Consider the following 24,271-nt stretch of genomic DNA (forward strand, 5'->3'; position numbering starts at 1 on the left):
TAAGGTTCTTAGTCAACAGTAGGCTATTAGGAAATTTTTAAGGAGTCAACAGTTATACTTGGATTTTCAACTGCATGAGGTTGGCCCCCCTAACCCCCACATTGTTTAAGGTCAACTGTAATTCCATTTTTTGCACATATATATAATCTTTTCTTCTCACTGCCTACCATTAGAAGAACACAGCATTGTGATATGAGGAGGCCTTTAACGGGGTCCTGATATCGTTAAGAAGAATTTTAATGTCCCTGAAACCAGGTGTGTGATGCCAGGTGGAGTGATTTTTCCCATTTCCAGTTTGTCCAGAGGCCTTTCCTGGCAGAGCCTCTAGCCCATGAGACTTCCTCTTCGTCTTGCACAAAGGGTACAGTTTGGTTCTGACGCATGGATTCTCGAAGCCGCTGTGCGTCCCCACAATCTGTTATGCTAAATCACACCTGGTGTCTGCACAGAGAAGGCGCTGGCAAGCATCCTGGCCGCTGGGACCCAGGCCTCTGACTCTGACGCCAGAACACGGCAGTGTTGCAGAGAGCCTTCCGAGAGCCTGGCTCACCGGCACGGGAAATTAACCTGCTTGTTCTCACGTTAAATGGTTTATGAAAATTTACTGGGCGCAAAAAGAGGGAAGAAAACCCAAGTGGTTCCGCAGTGAGCCTGCCTGGCACCAGTGAAGGCACGAAGCCGCCGAGAAAGTCAACCTGAAGAGCTGGCAAGAGGAAGAGGTGTAAAACGCAATGAAAATCAAGTGTGGTGCAGCCATTGCATTGTTTTATTAGCATTTTGTTGAGGGAGACATTTAATTATAGAAGATCTGTGTTCTTGAGCTAGGTCAGATGACACTGTGCTCTGCCACCTTCTCCACGGTACCCAAATCCAGAGGAATTGTGGCTTGCTCCAATAGACCACAAAGAGAAACCTCCTTCTGTGTGGCTTGGACTCTTCCTGTAACCAAACCATAAAAGGGCAGAATCTGCCATATGTACATAATACTCTGATGGCCATCATCACCCTCCATTCTTTTCCACATTATATTTTTCTTCTTTTTCCTTGTTGATTTTAGAATAAAATAAAATAGGTAAAGAATACAGTGCAGAAGTTCTACTTTTTAAAATACCTCTAAATTTGCCATCTAAAAGAACTTTTTTTAAGTACCACTTTCCTTAGGAAATAATTAGGAAGCAAGACAAACAACAAACCATGAAAAACAAATGATTAGCTCCTATAAAATGAGGTTGTGAATATATATATATGTATATGTATGTGTATATATATATATACATATATATAAACATATATATACTAGGGGCCCGGTGCACGAAATTCATGCACTGGGTGTGTGTGGGGGGGGAGTGTCCCTCAGCCCAGCCTGCCCCCTCTCACATACTGGGAGCCCTCAGGCGTTGACCCCCATAGCCCTCCAATCGCAGGATCGGCCCCTTGCCCAGGCCTGACGCCTCTAACAGAGGCGTCAGGCCTGGGCAGGGGACCCTCATTTCCCCGCATCACTGGTTCGGCCCCCAGCCCAGGCCTGATGCCTCTGGCCCAGGCATCAGGCCCGGGCAGGGGACTCCCAGACCCCTCCGATTGCTGGCTCTGCCCTTTGCCCAGGCCTGATGCCTCGGCCAGAGGCGTAGACCCCCATCACCCTCCGATCGCCTGATCGGCCCCTTGCCCAGGCCTAACGCCTCCGCCAGAGGTATCAGGCTTGGACAGGGGACTCCCATCTCCCCCCGATCACTGGCTCTGGCCCCCGCGCAGGCCTGAGGCCTCTGGCCCAGGAATCATGCCTGGGCAGAGGACCCCCATCTCCCTCTGATCGCTTGCTCCACCCCCCGCCCAAGCCTGACGCCTCTGACCCAGGCTTCAGGCCTGGGCAAGGGGACCATCATATTCCCCCAATCCCCAGCTCCGCCCCCCACCCAGGCCTGATGCCTCGGCCAGAGGAGTTAATCCTCATCACCCTCCGATCACCAATCACCGGATCGGCCCCTTGACCAGGCCTGAGGCCTCCGGCAGAGGTGTCAGGCCTGGGCAGGGGACCCCCAGCTCCCTGCGGTTGCAGTCTCCGCCCCTGCCCAGGCCTAACGCCTCTGGCCTAGGCATCCGGTCCGGGCAGTGGGGACCCGCAGCTGCAGTGGCCCAGCGATTGTGGGCTTCGCTTTAGGCCCAGGCAAGGGACCCCTAGCTCCCGGGACTGCCAGCTTCGACCGTGCCCAGCTCCCATTGCTGGCTCCACCCCTACTTTCTGCTATCACTGGCCAGGGCGGAAAAGGCACCTGATTCTCCGATCATGGCTGGGGGGCAGGGCAAAGGCGGCCCTAGTGCTGCCTTTGCCCTGCCCCCCAGCTCTTAGCTCCCCCCTGAGTTTCCGATCACTATCAATGGCAGGGGGCTTCTTCCTGCTTTCCCTTTCGCCTCCCTGCATTGTGCCTACATATGCAAATTAACCGCCATCTTGTTGGCAGTTAACTGCCAATCTTAGTTGGCAGTTAATTTGCATATAGCCCTGATTAGCCAATGAAAAGGGGAGCTCGTACGCCAATTACCATTTTTCTCTTTTATTAGTGTAGATATTTGAGCAACAGAAATAAAAAGATGCAAAGAGAGAACCAACTGGTAATATTTTGCAGAGAATTTTTAAACTCCTTTTCATTTTAAAGCTCACCTACCTTCAGAGTAGTTTGGGAGGCTAACAATCCAATTCAGTGTATGCAAGAAATCTTTCTTTATGGTCTCTTTCTGCCATCACAGAGCTTACTCGGTTACCTGCTTTCTTTCTTCAGGGCTGACAGGAAGGTTGATCAGCACTGAGGAATGTAAAGAATTCTGTGTGGCGGGGGAAATAAAAATAAAAATAAATAAAAAAGAAAAAGAATTCTGTGTGGTACCTGGCCGGTTTGGCTCAATGGATAGAGCGTCGGCCTGTGGACTGAAAGGTCCCAGGTTCGATTCCGGTCAAGGGCACATGCCCGGGTTGCAGGCTTGATCCCCAGTAGGGGGGCGTGCAGGAGGCAGACAATCAGTGATTCTCTATCATCATCCAATCAGTGATTCTCTATCATTGATGTTTCTCTCTCTCTCCCTCTCCCTTCCTCTCTGAAATCAATATATATATATATATACACACACACACACACACATACATACATACAGGGGGGCCTTGACTTACGAGTGTCCCGACTAAGGAGTTTTTTGAGATACCAGCTGTCTCTGGGCTGATTTTTTGCATTGAGTTGACAGAGTAATTTGAGTTAACAAGCTCCTTAACGAGCTCCTTAACAAGCTCAGTCTCGGAACGAATTAAACTCGTAAGTCAAGGCCCCACTGTGTGTGTGTGTGTGTGTGTGTGTGTGTGTGTGTGTGTGTGTGTGTGTATGTAAAAGAAATCTGTGGGCGACGCTGCCCTGCCCCCAGTACAGCTTCCTCTCCAGAATGAGAGGACAAGGCTTGGCCCTGCAGCCAGCACAAACTCCGGTTTAACTGCAAGGCTATCTGTGCCTCAGCACTAGACATTTCTACTTCTCTCTGTAAGCTTTTACAGCCTCCTACTTACGGAGACAAGATTCTTTGTGTCAGCACCTTGGAGAAGTGTTGCTGAAGCAATTGGCACGCAGACAGGAGCCCCGCGCACGCCAGCCCTTCTGAACCTACCTGAGTGTGGCCTCGGACGGAAGGGGCCCAACTCGCCTCCAAAATTTGGTGATGGCCAGGGAGACAAATATTTTCCTCCATGGAAGTGAAGAGGCTTTGGCTTAAAAACAAAACAGACAAAAAACAAAACAAAACACCTGATTCTTGATATTTACATTAAGGGGACAAATTTGGATCATTGCTAGCAATGTTCCTCAAGCCAGCTTGAGAACTAAAGAAAGTCACAAACTGCTCCGGCCAGGACAGGTGATGCGGATCTGGAACCATGGCAAGGCTGCCTCATTAAATTATCAGCCGATCATTCTTGATTTATTGTTTAAAAAAAGCATGAAAGGCCAGTGGACGCAGCCCTGCGTGGGTAATCCGTGGCACCTGTGGCCAACAGCAGTGCTTTCACCCTCAGAAGGAAGAAAGGTAGGTTCCGAGTCCTTTGATGACACTGTTCCCTTTCGCGCTTGTTTATTTTTATTCTCCCACGCAGACTGCAACCCAGCAGGGGGCTTTTAAACCAAAACAGTTAATTACCTCCTCTAACCCAGAGAAGCTGCACAACACACTATAGCTAGTTGCAAGGGAGAGGGCAGCTTTTCTTGGGGCTGTGCTTTGCACCAGGTGAGAAGGGAGGGCAGAGGGAGACCAATTAGAAGGCCCCCGGGAGGGAGGGGGACCAGCATGTACTTGCACGTCTTTTTCATAGCACTGCACTTCGAACCCCCAGGCTCAGAGACCCCTGTGCAAACACCTGTTCCAAAGACAGAGTTGAGTAGCGTTGGGACTAGAGCCCTCTCCTGCTAACAGCGCGTGCTTCGCACTCCAGGCATGCCCATGGGCAGGGCAGTTTCAAGCAGCGAGGAGCTTCTCCACTTAGTGCTCAAGGGACTGCAAGGGACAGACCTGCCAATAAAAAAGGCACTTTCTCCACTGAACTGCAGTGCGTGGCCCACCTCTCCCGTCACCCCTGCCTTCCCCAGTTGAACAGGGCCTGAGCCCTTTGTTCCTAAATCGTGGGCTCACCCCTGCCTGCTTTGGAATCTCCCATCTTTCTGTCCATTTCCTGGCACCAGCACCTTCCCCAGCTAACCTCCTATGTCCTGACCATCTGCCATTGCATTCACTCTCTCTTCCTGCCTCAGCTCGGTGCCCATTTCTGGCCCCCCGCTGGGTCCTACCCCTTCTCCTCACCTACTGAAATCTCCAACTCCCCTGCCCCCCATCTCAGCCTGAAGTGCTCCCTCCCACTTCTAACCCCAGGGCCTTATTGTCTGTTATTTTATTTCGCTTTCGATTCTGTGGGCCTTTCATCACCACAACTAGATGACACATTCCTCTACTGATGTATATAGCAATATAAAGTGATCTCGATCTCTTTCCCCACCAGTCCCAGCCCCAGCACCTGTGTGGTGATGATTCTGCACTTGATTCCTCTCCTACTGGTTAACATTTTTTAAATGCACCAGACAGGGACATCAGGCAAAATCTGGGGATGGTGGTCAGGAAATTTTCTTTTCAGAATCACAATCTTAAAGAAAAGAACAAATCCTGTCCGTTATCGAAATGTTTCCAAGTATCTGACGTTTGGCCTTAACTACATAAAACACCTACTGAGTGACGGCGTTGTTCGTTGACCCTCTGAATCCTGCCCAGCACCTGGACGTGCTAGTAGGCCCTCCGGGAGAGCACGTCCCAGGAACAACTCTCCTGCTCCTTGTGCCTCTGCTGCCCTGCCAGAAAACAAAAATTATAGCATTGCCCCACTGAGGCTGTGAGAACAAGCAATGAGTGAGAACAAAGAAAATAGTACGAGTAGGAAGAACCATGAACTTGCAGACTCCAGAGCTCCACAGACAAATCTGAGCATGGCGGTTATTACTGGCATTGAAAAAAATCCCACACAGCTGGCCAGTGTGTCTCAGTGGTTAAGCATTGGCCTCTGAACCAGGAGGTCATGGTTTGATTCCCTGTCTGGGCACATGCCTGGATTGTAGGGCACAGGGGATCATGCAAGAGGCAGCTGATCAATGATTCTCTCTCATCATTGGTGTTTCTATCTCTCCCTCTCCCTTCTTCTCTGAAATGAATAAAAACATATTTTAAAAAGAAAGAAGAAAAAGTCACCACAAGCGTTTACTTTTTTAAAAATTGCACGCAAAGTGTACCTCAAAGCCGCACTGCTACTTCATAAAGTTAACAAGAAATGTAAAAGGTATAGGCAGCTGTGCTCCGAGGGACATCTTCTCAGCCCTAGCTCAACGCTTCCCTGTGAACTTGGATTTGAGGCCCCTCAGAGGCCATGAGGATGCCTGGCAAGGTTCTCACAAAAACACAAGGCCTGTCCCACGCAGCTGAGGACAATCCATCAGGACCAGGTAGGGAAAGGGCAAAAGAAACGAGATGGAGAGTGGGGAAGGGTAATAGATAGGGCCATGGCAGCAAGAAATCCAAACGCCAGCCCCTTGCCAATCAAGGACTGGCAAACCCCAGTGAAGAGGCTGAAAGTAAGCTCCTTCTTCCCACTTGAGTTTTCTCTTCCCAGAGAATTTTCATTGTATTTTGTTGAATGGTAAAGTCTGAAAACACAACATAAAAATATCATAAGCCTCCCTATCTCACAACATATTCAAAAATATATACTCAGAATATACATGGGCCTAAATGCTAGAACTAGAAATAGAGCACTTAAACAAAAACGTAGCTATCCATCTTCATGACCTTGGATTAGGCAGTGGTCTCAAAAAGCGGTTACAGAAGTGTTAGAGGCACCTCTCACTGATGTCAGAGAGGTGTTACAGACAGCTCCCTGAGTCAGTGGGAGAGGGCTGTTCCCAACTTTGAGCCTCGTCTTCTCATATAAATGAATTTATACAGGAGACCTTGACTGAGTTGTGAAAAGCCAACTTATTAAAGCAATTAAAGTGTGCACCTTTATTGAAAAAGCAAACCTATATATCTGGCTAATCTGAAGAGTGAGTTGGGTGGGGGTCCGAGGCATTACATACCCTCCTGTCTGTAGGCTTCAAAATTTGTTTGCTGAATATTTTGGTGCAGATTAATTCTCCAGGTCGCTTCTTTTTACTTTCTTGTGGCCTTCCCCGAATTCATGAGAAGCACCTGGCAACTTGTCTTGCCAAGCCTTGAGACTATTGGCTTTTCTCTTTAGGGAGTAAAACTGCCTTTTTTTTTTTCCTTTCTCCTTTCCCCCTCCCTTTCTGTATTCTCTCCTTAGAGAGGTGGATATTTTTTTTTTAACCATTGGCTGGGGAAGATAATGGCTTGTTAGTTACAAGCTGGCTGCACATTGCCCACACTGTTTTAAACTTTCCTATCTCAGTTTCCCTATTCCTCCTGCCCTGGAATCCTGTAACAAAAGCACAAGCAACAAAAGAAAAAAATAGGTAAATTGGATTTAAGCAAAATCATAACTTTAGTGCTTCATAGGCCACCATCAGGAAAGTGAAATAACAACCTACAGAATGGGAGGAAATATTTGGGAACCATATATCTGATATCCAGAATATATAAAAGGCACTCCTAACTCAACAACAATAAAACAAACAACCCAATTTTTTTAAATGGGCAAAGGACTAGAATAGACATTTCTCCAAGAAGGTGTACTGCTGGCCAATAAGCAAACAAAAAGGTGCTCAGCATCATCAGTCGTTAGAGAAGGGCAAATCAAAACCACAATAACATACATGTCACACCCACGAGGATGGCTGTTATCTTTGATAACAAGCAAAGAAATAAAATAGAAAATAACAAGGGTTATTAAGGATGTGAAGAAATTAGAAATGTGGTACATTGTTGATGGAAATGTAAAATGATGCAACCGAATTGTGGAAAACAATATAGAAATTCCTCAAAAAGTTGAATTACTATATGGCCCAACAACTCTACTCCTAGATATATTTCCAAAAGAATTGAAAACAGAGATTCCAAAAGCCACTTGTACGCTGACATGCATAGCATCATTATTCACAATAACTAAAAGGTAGAAACAGCCCAAATGTCCATTAACGGATGAATGGGTTTTGAAAATGTAATATAATATATATATGAATATTATTAACCATAAAAAGGAATGAAATTTGGATACATGCTACAACTTGAATGGACCTTAAAATACTATGATACTAAGTGAAACAAACAAATATTGTATGATTTTACTTATATGAAATACCTGGAATAGATAAATGCATAGATACAGAAAGTAGGTTAGAGGCTACCAGGGCTAGGGGGTAAGAAGGAATGAGGAATTTTTCCAAAAATGGTTATAGAATTTTGGTTTGGGGTGATGAAAAACTTTTGAAATTAGATAGTGGTGATGGTTGCACCATGCTGTGAATGTAATTAAGACCACTAAAAGGTACACTCAAAAATGGTTACAGTAGAATATGTTATATGTATTTCATCACAATGTTTTTTACATAGAAATTTTTCCAAAGAAGATATATAAAAATGACACATGAAAAGAGACTCAACATCATTAGTCATCAGGGAAATAAAACCCATAGTGAGCACAGTGAGAGACACTTCACACCCACTAGGATGGCTATAGTCAAAAAGATCGTAACACATGTCGGTGAGGCTGTAGAGCAATTGGAACCCGCATGCACTGCTGGTAGAAATGAAAATTGGCACAGCCACGTTGTTAACAGTTCCTCAAAAAATTAAAGAGTTACCATATAACCCAGCAATTCCAGTTTCTCCTAGGTATGTGTCCAAGAGAAATGAAAACAGATGTCCACACAAGAACTTGTACATGCTCGTTCATAGCAGCATTCTTCCTGATAGCCAAAAATGGAAACAAACCATATGTCCATTAACTGATAATAGACAAGCAAAAGTGGTATATCCATACAGTGGAATATTATTTCACAATAAAAAAGGGAAGAAATACTGATACATGCTACGACATGACGAACCTTGAAACATTGTACTCAGTAAAAGAAACCAGTCACAAAAGATAACATATTGCATGATTTCGTGCCTATGAAATGTCCAAAATAAGCAAATCTGTAGAGACACAAAGTAGATTAGTGGCTACCCAGAGCAGAGGGAAATGGGAGTGACTGCTAAAGAGTATAGGGTTTCTATTTGGGATGACACAAATATTTTAAAATTGTCTATTCAACTCTGTGAATACACGAACAGCCATTGAATTTTACACTTTCAATAGGTGCATTATGCCATTTGAATTTTATTTCAATGAAGCTATTAGAAAAAAATCACAAGCCTAAAAATAATCTCCCAAAAATTATTTCCCACAAATAACAAGTAAAATGAAGTTCAAATCATTAACCAATTTTTAACATTTTGTATTGGAAATATTCAAATATATGTGAATGTAAAGAGAATAGTGTAAAGAGCCCCCATCTGCTACTCATCAACCAGCTCTAGAAATTATGTATCAATATTTTAGACAGATTTTTTTAAATTTCCCATGTTTTATTGCAAAAATTTCAAACATCAGAAATTGAAAGATTGAACAGGGAATACCCATATACTCACCTCCTATACTCTCCATTAATTTTTGACTCTGCCTGCTTTAATATACACTGAGTGGCCAGATTATTATGACCACCTGACATTTGTAGGCAAATTAGCTATAATTTCAAGCTGAAGTTGCTAGAGGGCCAGACTATTATAAATAGGGAAGCAAGTTGTTTAGCACGACAGTAGAAGTTATTTTTTTCTGAAGATATGGGTAAACAACGCAATTTAACAGCCTTTGAACGTGGGGGATATATATAGATCTCCATGTATCTGTACCTCTACTCATCCATCAATTCACTTACTTTTTTAAAAATTACAGTTGATATTCAATAGCATTTTATATTTGTTTCAAGTGTATTCATTTCCTTTTTAAGTTCATTTCAAAGTAAGTTATGAAAGAAGCAGTACATTTCCCCTTAAATACACTGTGTGCTTATCATTGACAATAGTCCAACATTTGTTCACCATTCTCTGTCCTTTGAGGTTAAATTTATATACAATGAAATGCACAAATTGTAAGTGTGCATTCTATTAAATTTTTCAAAAGTATAGGCCTAACAAGTTAAAGCCATTGTTTTAATGTCTTTTAAAAACATTTTAATTGCTCATAGACCTTCAAAATGATTTTTTATAGATTTATTATATTTTAGTGGGGGTTTTTTGGTAGAAATTTTTCTTTTCCATTAAATATCTGAGGGGCAGAAAAGGCAATTACATATTTGAGCCACCCATCCATATATATCCTGTGCCTTCTTAGTTTTTTAATGAAAACTGATTGGGCATTTTACTATAAACTTACGTATTAATGTATCTTTCATAATTAACACAATAGAAACTTTGCTCTACCAAAATCTATGTTTTTAAAGTAATCATGTAATACTACATGGAATGTAATAATTTGTGAGATGAATCAATAAGTGCATTTTTCACCTGTTTTAATTGTTGTAAAATACATATAACAAAAGTTACCATCTTAACCATTTTTAAGTACGTTGTTCAGTGGTTATTAAATACGCCCATATTGCTGTGCAACCATCACCACTATCTATCTCCATAACTCTTTTCATCTTGTAAAACTGAAACACTATAGCCATCTCCATATATAAAAGCCTAAGCGACTGGCCGACCAGTCGGTAGCTATGACGCTAACTGACCACCAGGGGGCAGATGCTCAACGCAGGAGCGGAAACCACAAGCATGGAAATATGGAATAGACTGATGAATCTCAGAGGGAAGGGGGGAGGGCAGGAAGAGATTAACCAAAGATCTTATATGCATGCTAGAGCCCCAGTATTCATGCACTGGCGGGGTCCATCAGCCTGGTCTGTGGGAATTGGGCCGAAACCGACTCTCCAACATCCCCTGAGGGGTCCCAGATTGCGAGAAGGCACAGGCCAGGCCAAGGGACCTCATCAGTGCACAAATCTGTGCACCGGACCTCTAGTCTATCCTATATAATAAAAGGCTAATATGCAAATTGTCCCCTCGACCAGGAGTTCAACAGGGAGTTCAACCAGGGGGCAGGGGCAGCCAGCCAACTGCCCACAGCCTCTCCCTCTGGCAAGCCCCGCCCCCAACCAGCCCCCCCACCCTGATCGAGGTGGGCTGGCTGGATCCCACCCATGCACAAATTCGTGCACCGGGCCTAAGTGACCACTGACCAGCCAATAGCTATGATGCGCACTGACCACCAGGGGGCAGACGCTCAATGCAGGAGCTGCCAAGCTGTGGTCACTTGGCAGTGGCGGTTCTTGGGTCATGCACCCTGAGACAGAGAGGAGGAGCCCGATTCCAGGGTGTGTCACCCAAGAACCACCCTTTCGCAATCCGGGACCCCTCAGGGGATGTCAGGGAGCCAGTTTCAGCCCGATCCCTGCAGGCCAGGCCAAGGGACCCCACCAGTGCACGAATTCGTGCACTGGGCCTCCAGTTAAACAATAACTCCCTATTCTTTCCCCACCCCCCAGCCCCTGGCAATCACCATTCTACTTTCTGTCTTTATGATTTCGACTAAGTACCTCATATAAGTGGAATCATATAGTATTTGTCTTTCTGTGACTGGCTTATTTCACTTAGCATAATGCCTGGAATGTTTATCCATGTTGTAGCATGTGTCAGAATTTCCTTCCTTTATAAAGCTGAATAATATTCCAATTATAAAATAAAACACATGTTGCTTATCCATTTTTCTATGAATGGATACTTTGGTTTCTTCCACATTTTAGTCGTTGTGAATAATGCTGCTATAAACATGGGTGTACAAATCCTTTTGAGACCCTGTCTTTAATTCTTTGGGTTATATATCCAAAAGTGAAACTGCTGGCTGATATGGTAATTCTACTTTTAAGTTTTTGAGGAACCACCATCTTATTTTCTATAGTGGCTTGTACCATTTTACATTTCCACCAATAGAGCACAAGAGTTCCAATTTCTCTACATCCTCACCAACCCTTGTTATTTTCTGTTTCTGTGGTTGTTTTTTTTAATAGTAGCCATCTTGATGGGTGTGGTGGTATCTCATTGTAGTTTTGATTTTTGTCTCCCTAATGATCAGTGATATTGAGCATCTTTTCATGTGGGCACTGGCCATTTGTATATCTATCTTATTTGAAGAAATATCTACGTATTCAAGTCCTTTGCCCAATTCTTAATTATATTGGTTTTTTTATTGTTGACTTTTAGGAGTTATGTATATGTACTAGATATTAATTATTTATGAGATATATGATTTGCAAATATTTTCTCCCATTCTGTGGGTTGCCTTTTATAAATTTTTTAAATTTTTAATGTTTCATAAAGTCCAATTTATTTATTTTTTTCTTTTGTTGACTGTGCCTGCAGTGTACTAATGAATGAAATTTCAAACCAGTTAACTCATGGTATGTTCAATAGTGTTGTAGATTTTCTGTTTTCAAAAACAGGCAACCTAAGATTTGTTTTTCATGTGAAAAATTCAGTGGGATAAAAAACACAGCACTGCCCTAACCGGTTTGGCTCAGTGGATAGAACGTCAGCCTGCGGACTCAAGGATCCTGGGTTCGGTTCTGGCCAAGGGCATGTACCTTGGTTGCGGGCACATACCCAGTAGGGAGTGTGCAGGAGGCAGCTGATCGATGTTTCTCTCTCATCGATGTTTCTAACTCTCTATCCCTCTCCCTTCCTCTCTATAAAAAAATCAATAAAATATATATTTTTAAAAAAACAAACAGTCGAGACTGGTTTGGCTCAGTGGATAGAGCGTCGGCCTTCGGACTGAAAGGTCCCAGGTTCGATTCCGGTCAAGGGCATGTACCTGGGTTGCGGGCACATCCCCAGTAGGAGATGTGCAGGAGGCAGCTGATCGATGTTTCTCTCTCATCGATGTTTCAAAACTCTCTCTATCTCTCTCCCTTCCTCTCTGTAAAAAATCAATAAAATATATTTTTAAAAAAAAAACACACAAAAACACAGCACTATTATCTTGCCTAAAGAAACACTAGCAGGTTATAATAATTAATGAGAATTTGTTTGCCTTTAGTTTTCAAGCAGTCACTACAAGTCTCTGTGATTATAATAAATTTTATACATTTATAAGAAAAATACAAAAATATAAATTACTTAGTTATGACATGTTTTATGTTATAAGCACTTCTGTTTTTTAATATAAATGTATAAAAAGAAGTTATATAAAGGAGACCTTAAATGGAACGACTCACTCAGAATTTATTTCAAACATTCTCACATTTTTCAAAAAAAAAATTCATATTGATTCTGATATCCAGCCCTTCTGCCAAAAATTTGTTCCACTCCATGCCTGTGACATCATTTTAGGAATTAGATAAAATGGAAATGACATGAGCTGGACCGATGCAGAAAAGATAGAATTCACTATCATTTTGGATTCACATATCATTTTGGATATGCAGCGTGGCAGCGTGCCTTTTGCAGGATGAAAATATTAATTACACATTTTTAAAAATCACAAATGTTATGCATCTCCCTGGAGTCTAGAAAGTCTTTGGTATTTCTTAATTACCAAATCTCAGTCCGGCTGCACAGCTTTCTTCCTCACTGCTCCTGTTGCATCCGGGTAGTCTTTGCGATTTCTTCTGAAAATGACTATACATTAACATGCAAGGTTTCAGTGTGTGCGTTTGTGTGTGTGGTGGGGGGGGGGGAGGGATGAAGGGAAAGGTGTTAATTCAGATGTTATGAAACTGTGATAATGCTATTATTTAAGGCACTTATTTGGGTCTGTTTATACTTTGTAGTTTTATAAATAAGCCCAAGGGGCTCCTCCTGGTTGTCACAGTCCTCCTTGAATCTGAATCCGGTCTGTCTCTTCCTATCCGACAGTAGAATTGATGTGGCTCTAATCCCTGGAAGTTTGGAACTAATGAACTGACTGCTGAGCTGCCGCCACGGAGCTTGGTCCCAAACTATACTGTACTTCACACTCGATTTATTCTCCAGATGGCGAGACTGTGCCACCCCGCCGCGAGGGACCACCTCTTCCACTGGAGTGTAAAAGTGGACGGATGTTGTTTTCTTTGCAGATTTGATCATTCTGAGCTAGAAACTTGCGAGGATGATTAGTTATTAGCTTTAATGGGTGCCAATTGAACCAACTGCACGCATATTTTCTCCTTTAATTTCGGAGTCTGCAGGTCTCGGTGATGGTTGATTTATCCGCTTTCTTACGTCACCAGAGCGTGTCCCTTCCCCAGGTGACAAGGACCCAGGCTCTGAAATCATAGCACGCCTTGGTTCCTGGCCCAGACACAGTCGCATAATACGGTGGCTTATGTAGAAGGACAAGTTTATTAGCCACCGGTCCACTGCACTGAGCAGCCCTTGGCACGGAATATCGATTGAATGCGGGACCTCCGCTAGCACCCCCTTTTAGACCAGGGCCCTGGGAAGACTCCGACCCGGGCCAGCTTTCTCCGCGACCTCCGCGGGGCCCACCTGGAATCAGACCTGCTCCCAAGCACACGGTGCTGACTAGTCTGCAAAGACCTGATGTGACTGTTGCTAAAGGCCTTCGCTCCATTACTCCGACCTTTCCAGGTTGTCAGTTCTTAGGGGAACAAGTTCATCCTACACGAGAAGCGCTCACCAAAGCCGCCCTGTCGTGTTAGCGCGTTTAGAATGCGGTTCCATTTAAACCTCATTTTGAACAACCCGTTTTGCTACCAGAATATGACACTCCCCTACCCCCACCCCCAAAAAAGATCTTTTTTGAGTGGCCTCTTTTTGCTTTCGTTTTCATTTCCTTCTTTCTCCAGGGAGCACTCGGCTCCCAATAATCTCAGCAGATCACCTAGCCAGCCCTTCTGAGGAGATGTGGCTGCCGGGCTGTATTTGCTAATCCCCTAACAAGATAGAAATGAAAGGATGGTCAGGGCCAAACAGGAGTGGAGAAAAGGAGAGAAATGTGAAAGGGAGTGAGGAGATGGAGATGAGAGAGAGAGGGTAGCAAGAAGTTAGAGGGGAGGAGGAGAGAGAGGGAAAGGCAGAGAATGGAGTGAACCCCATTTCTTTCTTTTCACAACTGGGTGGACTGTGGCTCTCTCTAGCTGAACACCCCGAACTAAACTTAATTGTTCTTAGAAACTGCCTTCCTCTCACCCGACAGATGGCATGGGTATGTTTGCTAGCACAGTAACATATTTCACCATTAAAATACCAAAAAGAAAAAAAAATCACCATGCTTGTTGGTTGGTGTGAATTCCGTGGTTGGATATTTTGGGATACATGGCAGAGGGATGCACACTTAGTTTATGTAAATTGCAGCAAGCAACAGCCTGTTAATAAGGGTGTTGTGTGGCAATATATCTCCAAAGCCATCTTTTTATTTTTTTGGAAAGGTACAGAATGATGAAGTGGAAAGAGCTCGGTTTTAATTCTGAGCCAGAAGTTGGGGGGGGGGGAGGGGGAGAAAAAGTCTAATAAAATGCTGATTATTTGCTGCTCATTATTGGAACAGGAAAAGTACTAATCAGATTATGCCTAAAGTTGGAATTCGGTACTTCGTTTGCAGCCAATTTCTCAAGGGCTGAATTTTACTAAGTAAACCGGAATGTGCTGAAACCATGGCAATCTGACTTGAGATAAAAATCACCAGTGGGTTTAGAACATGAGCTTTGAACAAACAGTCCCCTTTCAAATCCAAGTGAAACAGCAAAACAACGTAAAGGTTACATCTTGTTTGACACCAACATTAACAATGCAGGAAGTCGATGTTGCCAGTGATCCTGTGTCCTTGCGCACACAGGCAGATGAAAGCAGAGAAGAGTCCAATAGCTCTAGTTTTAAAATGCATTTCAGCCTAAATGATCTAGCGAGTTCCCTTCCATTCTCCATTCACTGTCCCAACAGACCCTTCACAAGCTCGGCCTGCTACTGAAAGAAATCCTGCCAGTTGCAATGTTTACGAGCTGCAGCAATCCTGAGTTTGTGGTGGTGCAGGCTACACGGAGCACAGCACATTTCAGGCTCTCCGAGGCCGGGGACCTAAGTGCACGCACTGCCCAGGAGCTGGACGCATTTCTCTCGCCAGCTCTAGACAGCCTGGGAACCAGGACATTGAGTTAACGCCTGCTTTTCACCTTCGGGATTTTCGTTTTTAGTGGATGTAACAAGAGGGCACGGTAAAGGAGCAGATGCGTCTTAGAGCCGTGGGATGGCCAACAGCATGGCGTGGAACCAGGCCGCTGTGGCTGTGTCACCCTCCCGTTAGCTCGTGTGAGCGCTTCTTGCTTGTGCCTAAGCTTGGTCTAATTATTGGCAATCGGAGCTCTGTAAATCAGGCCTCCACGGAGCTGTCTTAAACTGTCCTACGTCCTCTGTTTCCATCTGACCTGACAACTCTAAGCTACCGTTTCCTCACACTGTTTAACTCGGACCACATTTGGACGCCTTCCCTGTTTCCATGGGGTCGTAGGCCCACTTCCGTCTGGTTTGCATCTACTGTCCTGGCTTGTCTTGTTGTTTAGACTGAGATTCAACATCAGCTCAAATCATTCTTTTTTGTCACCGTTTCGGTTTGCTATTTTCCTAGATAAGTATTGCTGTGCAAATGGCTGCATATTGTTAAAACTTTTCTTTTTAAACCACATTCATCCGCCGTGAGAAGCTTTAAAGTTTTATTAGTATCATAAAATCTCTTCCCACATGAAACTACTTTTGATACGTGTTCATTCTGACAATGAGAATTAGTTGAGGGCTGTTGGCAAGTTGAAGGAATTTGTTTTTGAAACTGAAATAGCCAGGAAGTAATGACCTCAAAGTACTTTTCTTTCAACTCCAACCCCCACCCCCTCAATCACTCCTTTCCCAGCTCCCCTCACCTTCATCACCCCCAACTCAAAGCCAATCAATAACATGTTTGGATTCATACAGTTTTGCTGAGGACAATTCAGATACTGAGGCAGGCTTTCAACCTTTCAGTTTTCCTTAACTGGAGCAAAGACTGTCAAATCAAAGGAAAAACATGTATATTTCCTTCCACTTCATGAAGGGGTTTCTTGGTGATATTACTGCCTTCCTTCTGAATAAGTTGGAGCTTTTTTGTAGCGTGGAGTGTCAGTTTCCTATGCGTGCCTTCCTAATTAAGTGTCAAGATTCAACTCCATTGTAAAAAATATTTTTTTTAAAAAAAAGTGAGTAAAAAGCATGAAGCATATGGAAAAAGAAAAACAAATTTTTATTTTTTTCCCCTAATGTGACTACGCTGACAGATGAGATTGCCATTACCCATATTATCTAGCTTCTCATATTTATTAAATGAGAAATAGCAGATAGAAGACGTAGAACCATGCCTTGTACCAAGTAAATGCTACCTATCAATTAATTTACTTTTGCAATTGAGAAGTAATGTTAATGAGCAAAATGATACTACTATTTAGAAGTATGCTAATATACATTACAGTGACCATCACCTCTGTTCCACGTCACCTTGAATGAAGTCTGGAAATCAGTCTATCAGATCGGATGACTTATTTCAAATACCATTTACTAGTATTTGGTAGACAGGAAAGTTGTAGATATAGTAATGGTGCTCAGGCTTGAATCCACGTAACAGTTTCACAGACAGTTGTATTGTTTCCTCTCAATGATAATATACTCAGGAGATTCATTTTCTCAACACTTACAGACTGAAGCTCGATTAAGAATAGTAAAAACTCTTGAAGACTTTGATCTGGGCCCAACCGAAAAGTGTGTGAGAATCAACTCGGTGTCCAGTGGCCTGGCCGAAGAAGACCTGGAGACCCTCCTGCAGTCCCGGGTCCTTCCTTCCAGCCTGATGCTACCCAAGGTGGAAGGGCCTGAGGAAATCCAGTGGGTGAGTAGCTAATGCTCTGCTTTAATTCAAGACTCAAGACTGGCGAAGAAGGAGTAGCAGAAAGGAAGCATTTGGGTGCTGCCGGTTTTGAAAATACATACACAGAGCAGAAAGGGGATTCAGAAAAAGGAGTGAGCCCAAGAGACCATATTCTTCACCCCCAGAGAACCTGGCTTTGCCCAACGTGTTCTAACGGGACAGCTCTACTCTTGAAATGATGCCTCTGCTCCCTCATCAGATTCGTGGACTGGACAGCACAGGGTCCTCAGTAGCCCTCACAGAGCAGTCCTTGAAAACTAGCGTGCCTGAGATTGGATAGCTTCTTACACCCTGCCAGGCCCCAGCCCTCCACCTGGGAGAGCAGTGCTGTAAGTGGGCCTTACCCAGCCAGCTTCTTTGGAAGACAGCATAGACCAGGGTTGGGCAAAGTTTTTGACTCGAGGGCCACAATGGGTTCTTAAACTGGACCGGAGGGCCGGAACAAAAGCATGGATGGAGTGTTTGTGTGAACTAATATAAATTCAAAGTAAACATCATTACATAAAAGGGTACGGTCTTTTTTTTTTTTTTAGTTTTCTTCATTTCAAACGGGCTGGATCCGGCCCGCGGGCCGTAGTTTGCCCACGGCTGGCATAGACCCAGAAAGCACATTAGCCACAAATGAAAAAGTGAACCTGGAGGAGGAGAGGTAAAGGTCACTCCTTAGGGCAAACAGAGGAATAAACAGGAAGCTTTTAACCAGTGGCTTTAATTAGCACAGATATTATTTCCTGAACAGTTCTCTAGTTCCTCCTTTTTAAATTGCTGACAGGTGTGTTTGTGTTTCATGACAGACTTTTCGGCCAATAAAAACCTGGCATGTCAAATTACTTAAGAAAACTTTGAAATGGGCCTAATTATACTATGATTGTTTTCATTGTTAAAATGGGGCAGGAGGGGGAGGGGGAAGGCGAGATTTTACTTAAGGGGTGCTATGATTCTGCAGATCTCTGCTGAATAAAATAACATTCCATTGTGCCACTCCAGGGCAGAGGGCCTGTGACACGTATATGCTGGAAGCGTGGTAAGGGCGTGTGGACGGTGGTGATTTTGACGCCACATCTGGGCTTACTTGAAGGCTGTGGCTGCAACTGTAGCAACACACTGAGTAGTTGTAACACCTGAGGAAACGGCTCACCTTTTTAACGCACATAGATACGTTGGGCCTGTGCTTTCCAGTGCCGTGGCTGCCTGCCACATGTGGTACCCAGCGCTTGAAATGTGGCAAGTACAAATTGAGATGTCCTGGAAGTGTAAAATACACATGGGATTTTGAAGATTTTGTAGTCCCCTGACCTCTCACACGTTGAAATGATAATATTTAGGCTGCATTGGTTTTTAATAATGTTAATTGCTTCATTTTACTCTTTTAATGCAGCTACTAGAGAACTTAGAATTGCACAGGTAGCTGCCATTATTCTTAAGCTGGACAGCTCCGCGTTGGTACCTTCTGAGCCCGGTGTTCAAGGACTCATATTTACTCTCTACACTGGAGCGCTCCTCTCCGAGGTCAACTCTCAGAGGCCGGGAGATACTGGTTATACTAGGTTAATATCTTCAAGGGCTTCTAGCCTTGAATGTGTCTTAAATTGATTGAAATGGAATCCGAAGCCACTGTTCCCTTTTGGTTTCCCAGTTAATGTCTATTTATCACCGTTATTACCCTCATCGGAGAGGAGAAGACCCACCCCAGCCTTCAGCTCCAGCTTCTGTCCCCTGTTTTAAATCCCTGGATGTGAGGAACGTACCGAAATCTAAATGGGATTTCTAGTTAACAGAAGTCTTTTGGGCTGTTTATTTTTTCCTCTCCGTTTGTATTTATGTGAAGCATAAAATCCAGAGCCTGATGCACAACTGAAAGATGGGCTTCCTTGTTTTCTTTTGTGTGAGAATCTCTTGCTGGCCTTTTGTCGCTAGTGTGGGTTCTTGTTTGACTGGCACGGCTTATTGGACTATAACAAGCGTGACTCTGCCTCCTTTGTCGTGGGACAATTCTCCCACAAATCCCGAACAGTGTGCATTCTTCCAACACACTATTGGGTGTGCACTGGAATTGAAAGAATTGCTGAGCCCTGCTACTTCATCTCCTCCCCAATCTCTTTGTGATTTTCCCCCCTTCTTTTCCTCCCCCCACCTCCCCCCAGTCCCTCCACCTCGCTGAAATGAACACTTTACCAGGCCGGAAACATTTAATCGTCTCCTTTTGAAAAAATTAATTGAAACTTCTCCACTAGTTACCTTTTGTGTGTGTACTTAATGCAATTTTTTAAGAAAGAAGGGGAGGAGGGGAAGGAGGATGGGCTGGAATATTTAATTTTTAAATGCCCCTATTGGCTTAAAAAACAAAAGGGGTTGGAGATTTTTCTCACTGAGAACAGGGAATATATTGTAGAGTGTTTACCTAGTTTTAAACTTGATGATTTTTGTAATTATAACTATTATCACAAACCATGGAGCAAGTAACATTGCACGATTTTTTTTTAATGAGAAAAAAGAATCCCTCCATTGGATATGTAACACCAAAACCACCAATATGTCACTACCTACTTTCTAGCTTAAATGTGACATAAATTATGTTTTATTTTCATTTACATGGAATACTATACATTTTGTCCCATTAAATTGTAGCCCTCTCTTCTTTCTTGCTATTTCGGTTGAGTTATTCCTTCCCTTGCAAAGTTACTAAGGAGGTGATGATGATGGTGACGGAGGAAGGGAGGGGGCAGTGGGAGCAACTGGGAATAATTCTTCATTACTGAAAGCTGTGATTTATTTTAGCCTAATTGTAAAGTTACTGCAAATTGCTCAAAAGCTTTTTAAAGATCCCAGTGATTAGATTTTTTAGGGGGGGGGGGGTGCACAGGCAAGGAGGGGGCAGCTAAAAGGGGAAATAACACCTCTAATCCTGCTTCTGGTAAATAGGCTGCCAGCTTTTAAAATGAGTTTCCTTTCTATTAGTCAGAATATTATGCTAAGCCTTAAGCATTAGTTTTTTTATGTTGCCATAGCAGCCCTATTCCTGCAGGGTGGTGACCTGCGATGATTACAGTACAAAGCTTATAGGGTCTTGAAACCCCCTTTGAAGATGAAAAGTCTTTGATGGTTTATATTTATGCAAATCTCTTAGATATGATTTACCCAACTGAGACTGAATGGAGAGATGATTAAAATTCCCTTTTCCTTTGATATCCATTAGTGGATGAATATTCCTTAAATTTAAAATGGATATATATGTTTTCATCTTTATTTACAAAAATATCTTTGTCATACCTGTGTGTTTTTTTTAATCTTCCCACATCTGATTAGATCTAGATAGACATAATAGATTTACAATTTAGAGTGTGGTGAGGTTTTTTTTTTTTTCCTTTTGAAAGGGGGGGGGGGTGTCTGTGCAAGAGCTTTTGTATGTTTCCAGATGATAGATTTTGGAATTTGGGCTACCCCACTGGCAGCACAGAGCTAGCTGTGAACTGGTCTCATGGAAAAAATTGGCGAGCTTTGGTCTTCAAAGAATTAAACTTCCTTTTTAAGGTCTTCCTAGGTAAGCTAAAAAATTATGAAGAAAACCCTCTTGAACAAAGGGTAATGGTACGATAATGAATAATACAGATTCCACGTAGAAGGTTGAGCAGTTACACTGATGTCAGTGCTGGGTATGAAACAAAAACAGAAGGGCAGGTAGGGCAAGGCGGCATTGTTTTAGGGGCCCACCACTTGCATTTAAAAAGTGAGGGTGAGAGGTCTTAAATAAATATGTTTTTAAGGGAAGCATTTAAACTCGAGTATCTCTCCTTCCAGTTTTAAGTCCTAGGCCTCAAATTGCTCCTTTAGGAAAAAAAAAAAAAAAAGTATAATGCTTGGGGTTTTCCTATTTAGTTTGGTGGGAACTTTGTTACCTTTTTTTCCTTTGGTCTTTCCTCTTTTTTCTTTTCTTTTTTTAAATTCTTTTGTGTGGACCAAAGAGGCTGGGATATTACTTCCTCAGGTCAAAGACTTAAATACTACTTCTGTGTCTACATTCCAGTGGTTGTACGTTTTCCCTCACTAATCACCTATGACAATTTCGATTTTAGTTTTCAGACAAATTTTCATTCTACTTAAAAGGCCGAAAACTTGAACAACCTATGAATTTAATCCCTTTTGTGGAAACTGCAATGGGTTTGCTCAATTTTAAGGTAAGAAAACCCTAATGTGGCTTAGAAGTTAGTATTTTATTACCTAAAGACAACTCTTCTTTTCAATATTAACTTAAAATATTTTTCTGAAAAAATTTATAAGCAAAGTAAATCTTGATCACAATTTATTATTTGTAATTATCCAAAACCAGATTGTGAGCATCTTAGAAAAGAAATTGGCTAAGTAGCAAGGAAAAACTACCCAGTCCTAAATATTTAAATTGTAGATTCCTAGCAATAATTTTAATTTAATAATCTCTATGTAAGATATGTGCTTTGAATTATTACACTTATAGATTAAGTGTGCATGAAAATTTATTTTGTCACCCTTATGAATTAACTTTCAATTATTCTTTTGTAGCAATTGTCTTTTATTGGGAAACTTTCTGGTCTCTGTAGCAACATCATCCATAAAGTCCAGTTGATAACATTACTATTTGCTAGTTAGTATATGCCAATAATTTGTGGTATATTATTTCAGTTTACCACATTAGAACATAAACTATTTCTTAATATATATCAGGAAGATTATCTTACCCAAGTGTTTTCCAGCATTTCTTGTTTGCAGCAAACTGTTTGCCTTGACAAATTAATAGCTAGCTAGTAAAAAAAAAAATCCCTTTATCAGTTGTCATTTAAATTGTTTTCCAAAATATGCCTCACATTACACCTGACCTGTGAACATCAGTGTAGCACCCTATCCCGGAGGGCAGGAGAGAAGAAATTCCTAAAAACAAAACAAAATAAAGCGATAGTTGAGCTGTACTGGAGAGGTAATACGTGAGCAAACGCTCTGAGAGGAAACTCTGAGACCCACTGGGCCATGCCGGAGGGGCAGAGTGCAAATGTTTGGGGAGCTGCTTCAAGCGTGTTTACACCACTAACCACAGATTCTTCCAAGCCCACCCTAGAATTCTAGAAATATAATCAAAGCATATCTCGTAGAGGCAGCTAGATTCATATAACGATTCAATTTTTAGCACTGTTTTGCCATTTTATTCCATAACGTACTGAGAAGCACTTATAACCCCTGAAATTAATCAGGAGGGTCCTCACGGGTTTCTCATGTCATCCCCACCCACATATATTAGCATGACCTTTGTAGGTTCACAGTTATGTCTGCGACGAATGTCATTTATCTTTATTTCACATAGAAATATCAAAGTTGCTTATTAATACGTCTTGGGTGACTTGTTGCATTTTTATTTTCCCCTCTGGCATTGTAGATTTTTGTCTTGTGTGTCTTTAATCCCAAAACCACTTACTAAGAAATCTTGATCCTAATGCAAATAATTCAATTAGTTTGATTTAAAAATTCTTTCCTTCTTTCCTGTGGCTTTATGTGTATGGTTTGAGTCTCTTAAAGCAAAAACAAATTTTGGAAAAATATAAATTACTTATAGTACAATCAAACTGAGTTAACTCAAAGTTTCTCTAGCAATTGGATGAACTACAATTCAAACATTCTAACTATATTAATATAATCCATTAAAGCAAGCCAATCTATACAGCATACTTATCTTGAACAATGTTAAATGCCTTTGGAAAGGGGTGATTGGGGCTGCATTTTTAGGACTGCTTTCAGACAAACTGCCTTGTATTCAGAGCTGGATCTTTCCGGTGCTGAATCTCTACCGTGCGGCTTCTCTCTCTCCGTGTGTTTCTGTGAGATGTTCCGCTCTGCTCTTTTACAGGCAGTGTGCAAAGAAGCAGTAGAGGCCGGGCCTCCAGTGGGCCTTTTCCTAGACGCTGTCGTTTTCGGAGGAGAAGACTTTCGAGCCAGCATAGGTGTCAAAGACTCGTTTTTCTCTCTCTTCTCTCTCTCTCTCTCTTCTCTCTCTCTCTCTCTCTCTCTCTCTCTCTCTCTCTCTCTCTCTCTCTCTCTCTCTCTTTCTCTCTCTCTCTCTCATTCTCTCTGTGTATACGGGTATACTTTTCTTCTTGGCCCCTTCACAAACGAACATTTACATGACAATATATTTGCCAACCATGACAATGGTTTTCAGCTGAATGGACAACACTTCCTGATAATTTAGGACATCTCACCGGTGTCCTGCTTTCAGAACACAACACCATTACCTCTGTTCATTTATAAAATAACTAATAAAAAGGCCGTTGCAGCCTCAGACGTGTTCAGGGAGAGACAGCATCTACTTTGTTCATAATAAGTATTATGTGAACATCCTCTCTGTTGCTCAAATATTTTGTTTTCACGTCAGTATAAAGGGGATTGAGGCCCCTAACACAAATTTAAAGCAGCTTCACATATATTCTACTAAATAATTTTCTATATTAAATGTAGTATGTAAATATTATTTAAAATAGATTTTAAATACCTCCTCAAATCTGTCTCAGAACCCTTATTATTAAATATTCATTGAGATCGTATGCATGCCTGTTCTCACTGCTCTTCCCCATCGCTTGGGCACGGTGCCCCTGGTCTGAGACGGTGCATCTGGAAAAGAAGCCACGGTCACAGGTGTTTCAGAGCCACCGTCCCAGCGACCTGAGACGGGAGCTTTCCCTGAGCAAATGTAAACACACTCCCTCCCACCCCCAGGGTGAAAAGAAAAGGAACTTATTTTAATAC

At 42.6% G+C, this 24,271-nt stretch overlaps 1 protein-coding gene and 1 long non-coding RNA gene across 9 annotated transcripts in view; one reads left to right on the top strand and one right to left on the bottom strand.

Annotated features, from left to right (window-relative positions):
- The window catches only part of CLYBL (citramalyl-CoA lyase), a 224,912-nt gene that overhangs the window by 174,425 nt on the left and 26,216 nt on the right, over positions 1-24,271 (top strand). For 4 of the 5 annotated variants that reach the window (XM_059685033.1, XM_059685034.1, XM_059685032.1 and 1 more), the window contains exons 3-5: positions 17,279-17,467; positions 21,580-21,681; positions 23,376-23,469. In XM_059685033.1, the coding sequence (XP_059541016.1) occupies positions 17,279-17,467; positions 21,580-21,681; positions 23,376-23,469 (385 nt within the window). The remainder of the gene's footprint in view (positions 1-17,278; positions 17,468-21,579; positions 21,682-23,375; positions 23,470-24,271) is intronic. The other variant, XM_059685035.1, reaches the window with a different exon arrangement.
- LOC132228510 (uncharacterized) overlaps positions 1-24,271 on the bottom strand; it is a 107,366-nt gene that overhangs the window by 9,458 nt on the left and 73,637 nt on the right. The window contains exons 2-9 of one of the 4 annotated variants that reach the window (XR_009451360.1): positions 24,018-24,136; positions 22,357-22,408; positions 22,219-22,277; positions 18,645-18,751; positions 5,251-5,369; positions 5,042-5,167; positions 3,649-3,748; positions 2,575-2,823 (exon numbers count right to left, since the gene is read on the bottom strand). This is a non-coding gene — a long non-coding RNA (uncharacterized LOC132228510). Of the gene's footprint in view, positions 1-2,574; positions 2,824-3,648; positions 3,749-5,041; positions 5,168-5,250; positions 5,370-18,644; positions 18,752-22,218; positions 22,278-22,356; positions 22,409-24,017; positions 24,137-24,271 lie in introns of those variants that run through there. The other 3 variants (XR_009451361.1, XR_009451362.1, XR_009451359.1) reach the window with 3 other exon arrangements.

This window comes from Myotis daubentonii, chromosome 2, assembly GCF_963259705.1.
Source record: "Myotis daubentonii chromosome 2, mMyoDau2.1, whole genome shotgun sequence".
Taxonomy (NCBI): domain Eukaryota; kingdom Metazoa; phylum Chordata; class Mammalia; order Chiroptera; family Vespertilionidae; genus Myotis; species Myotis daubentonii.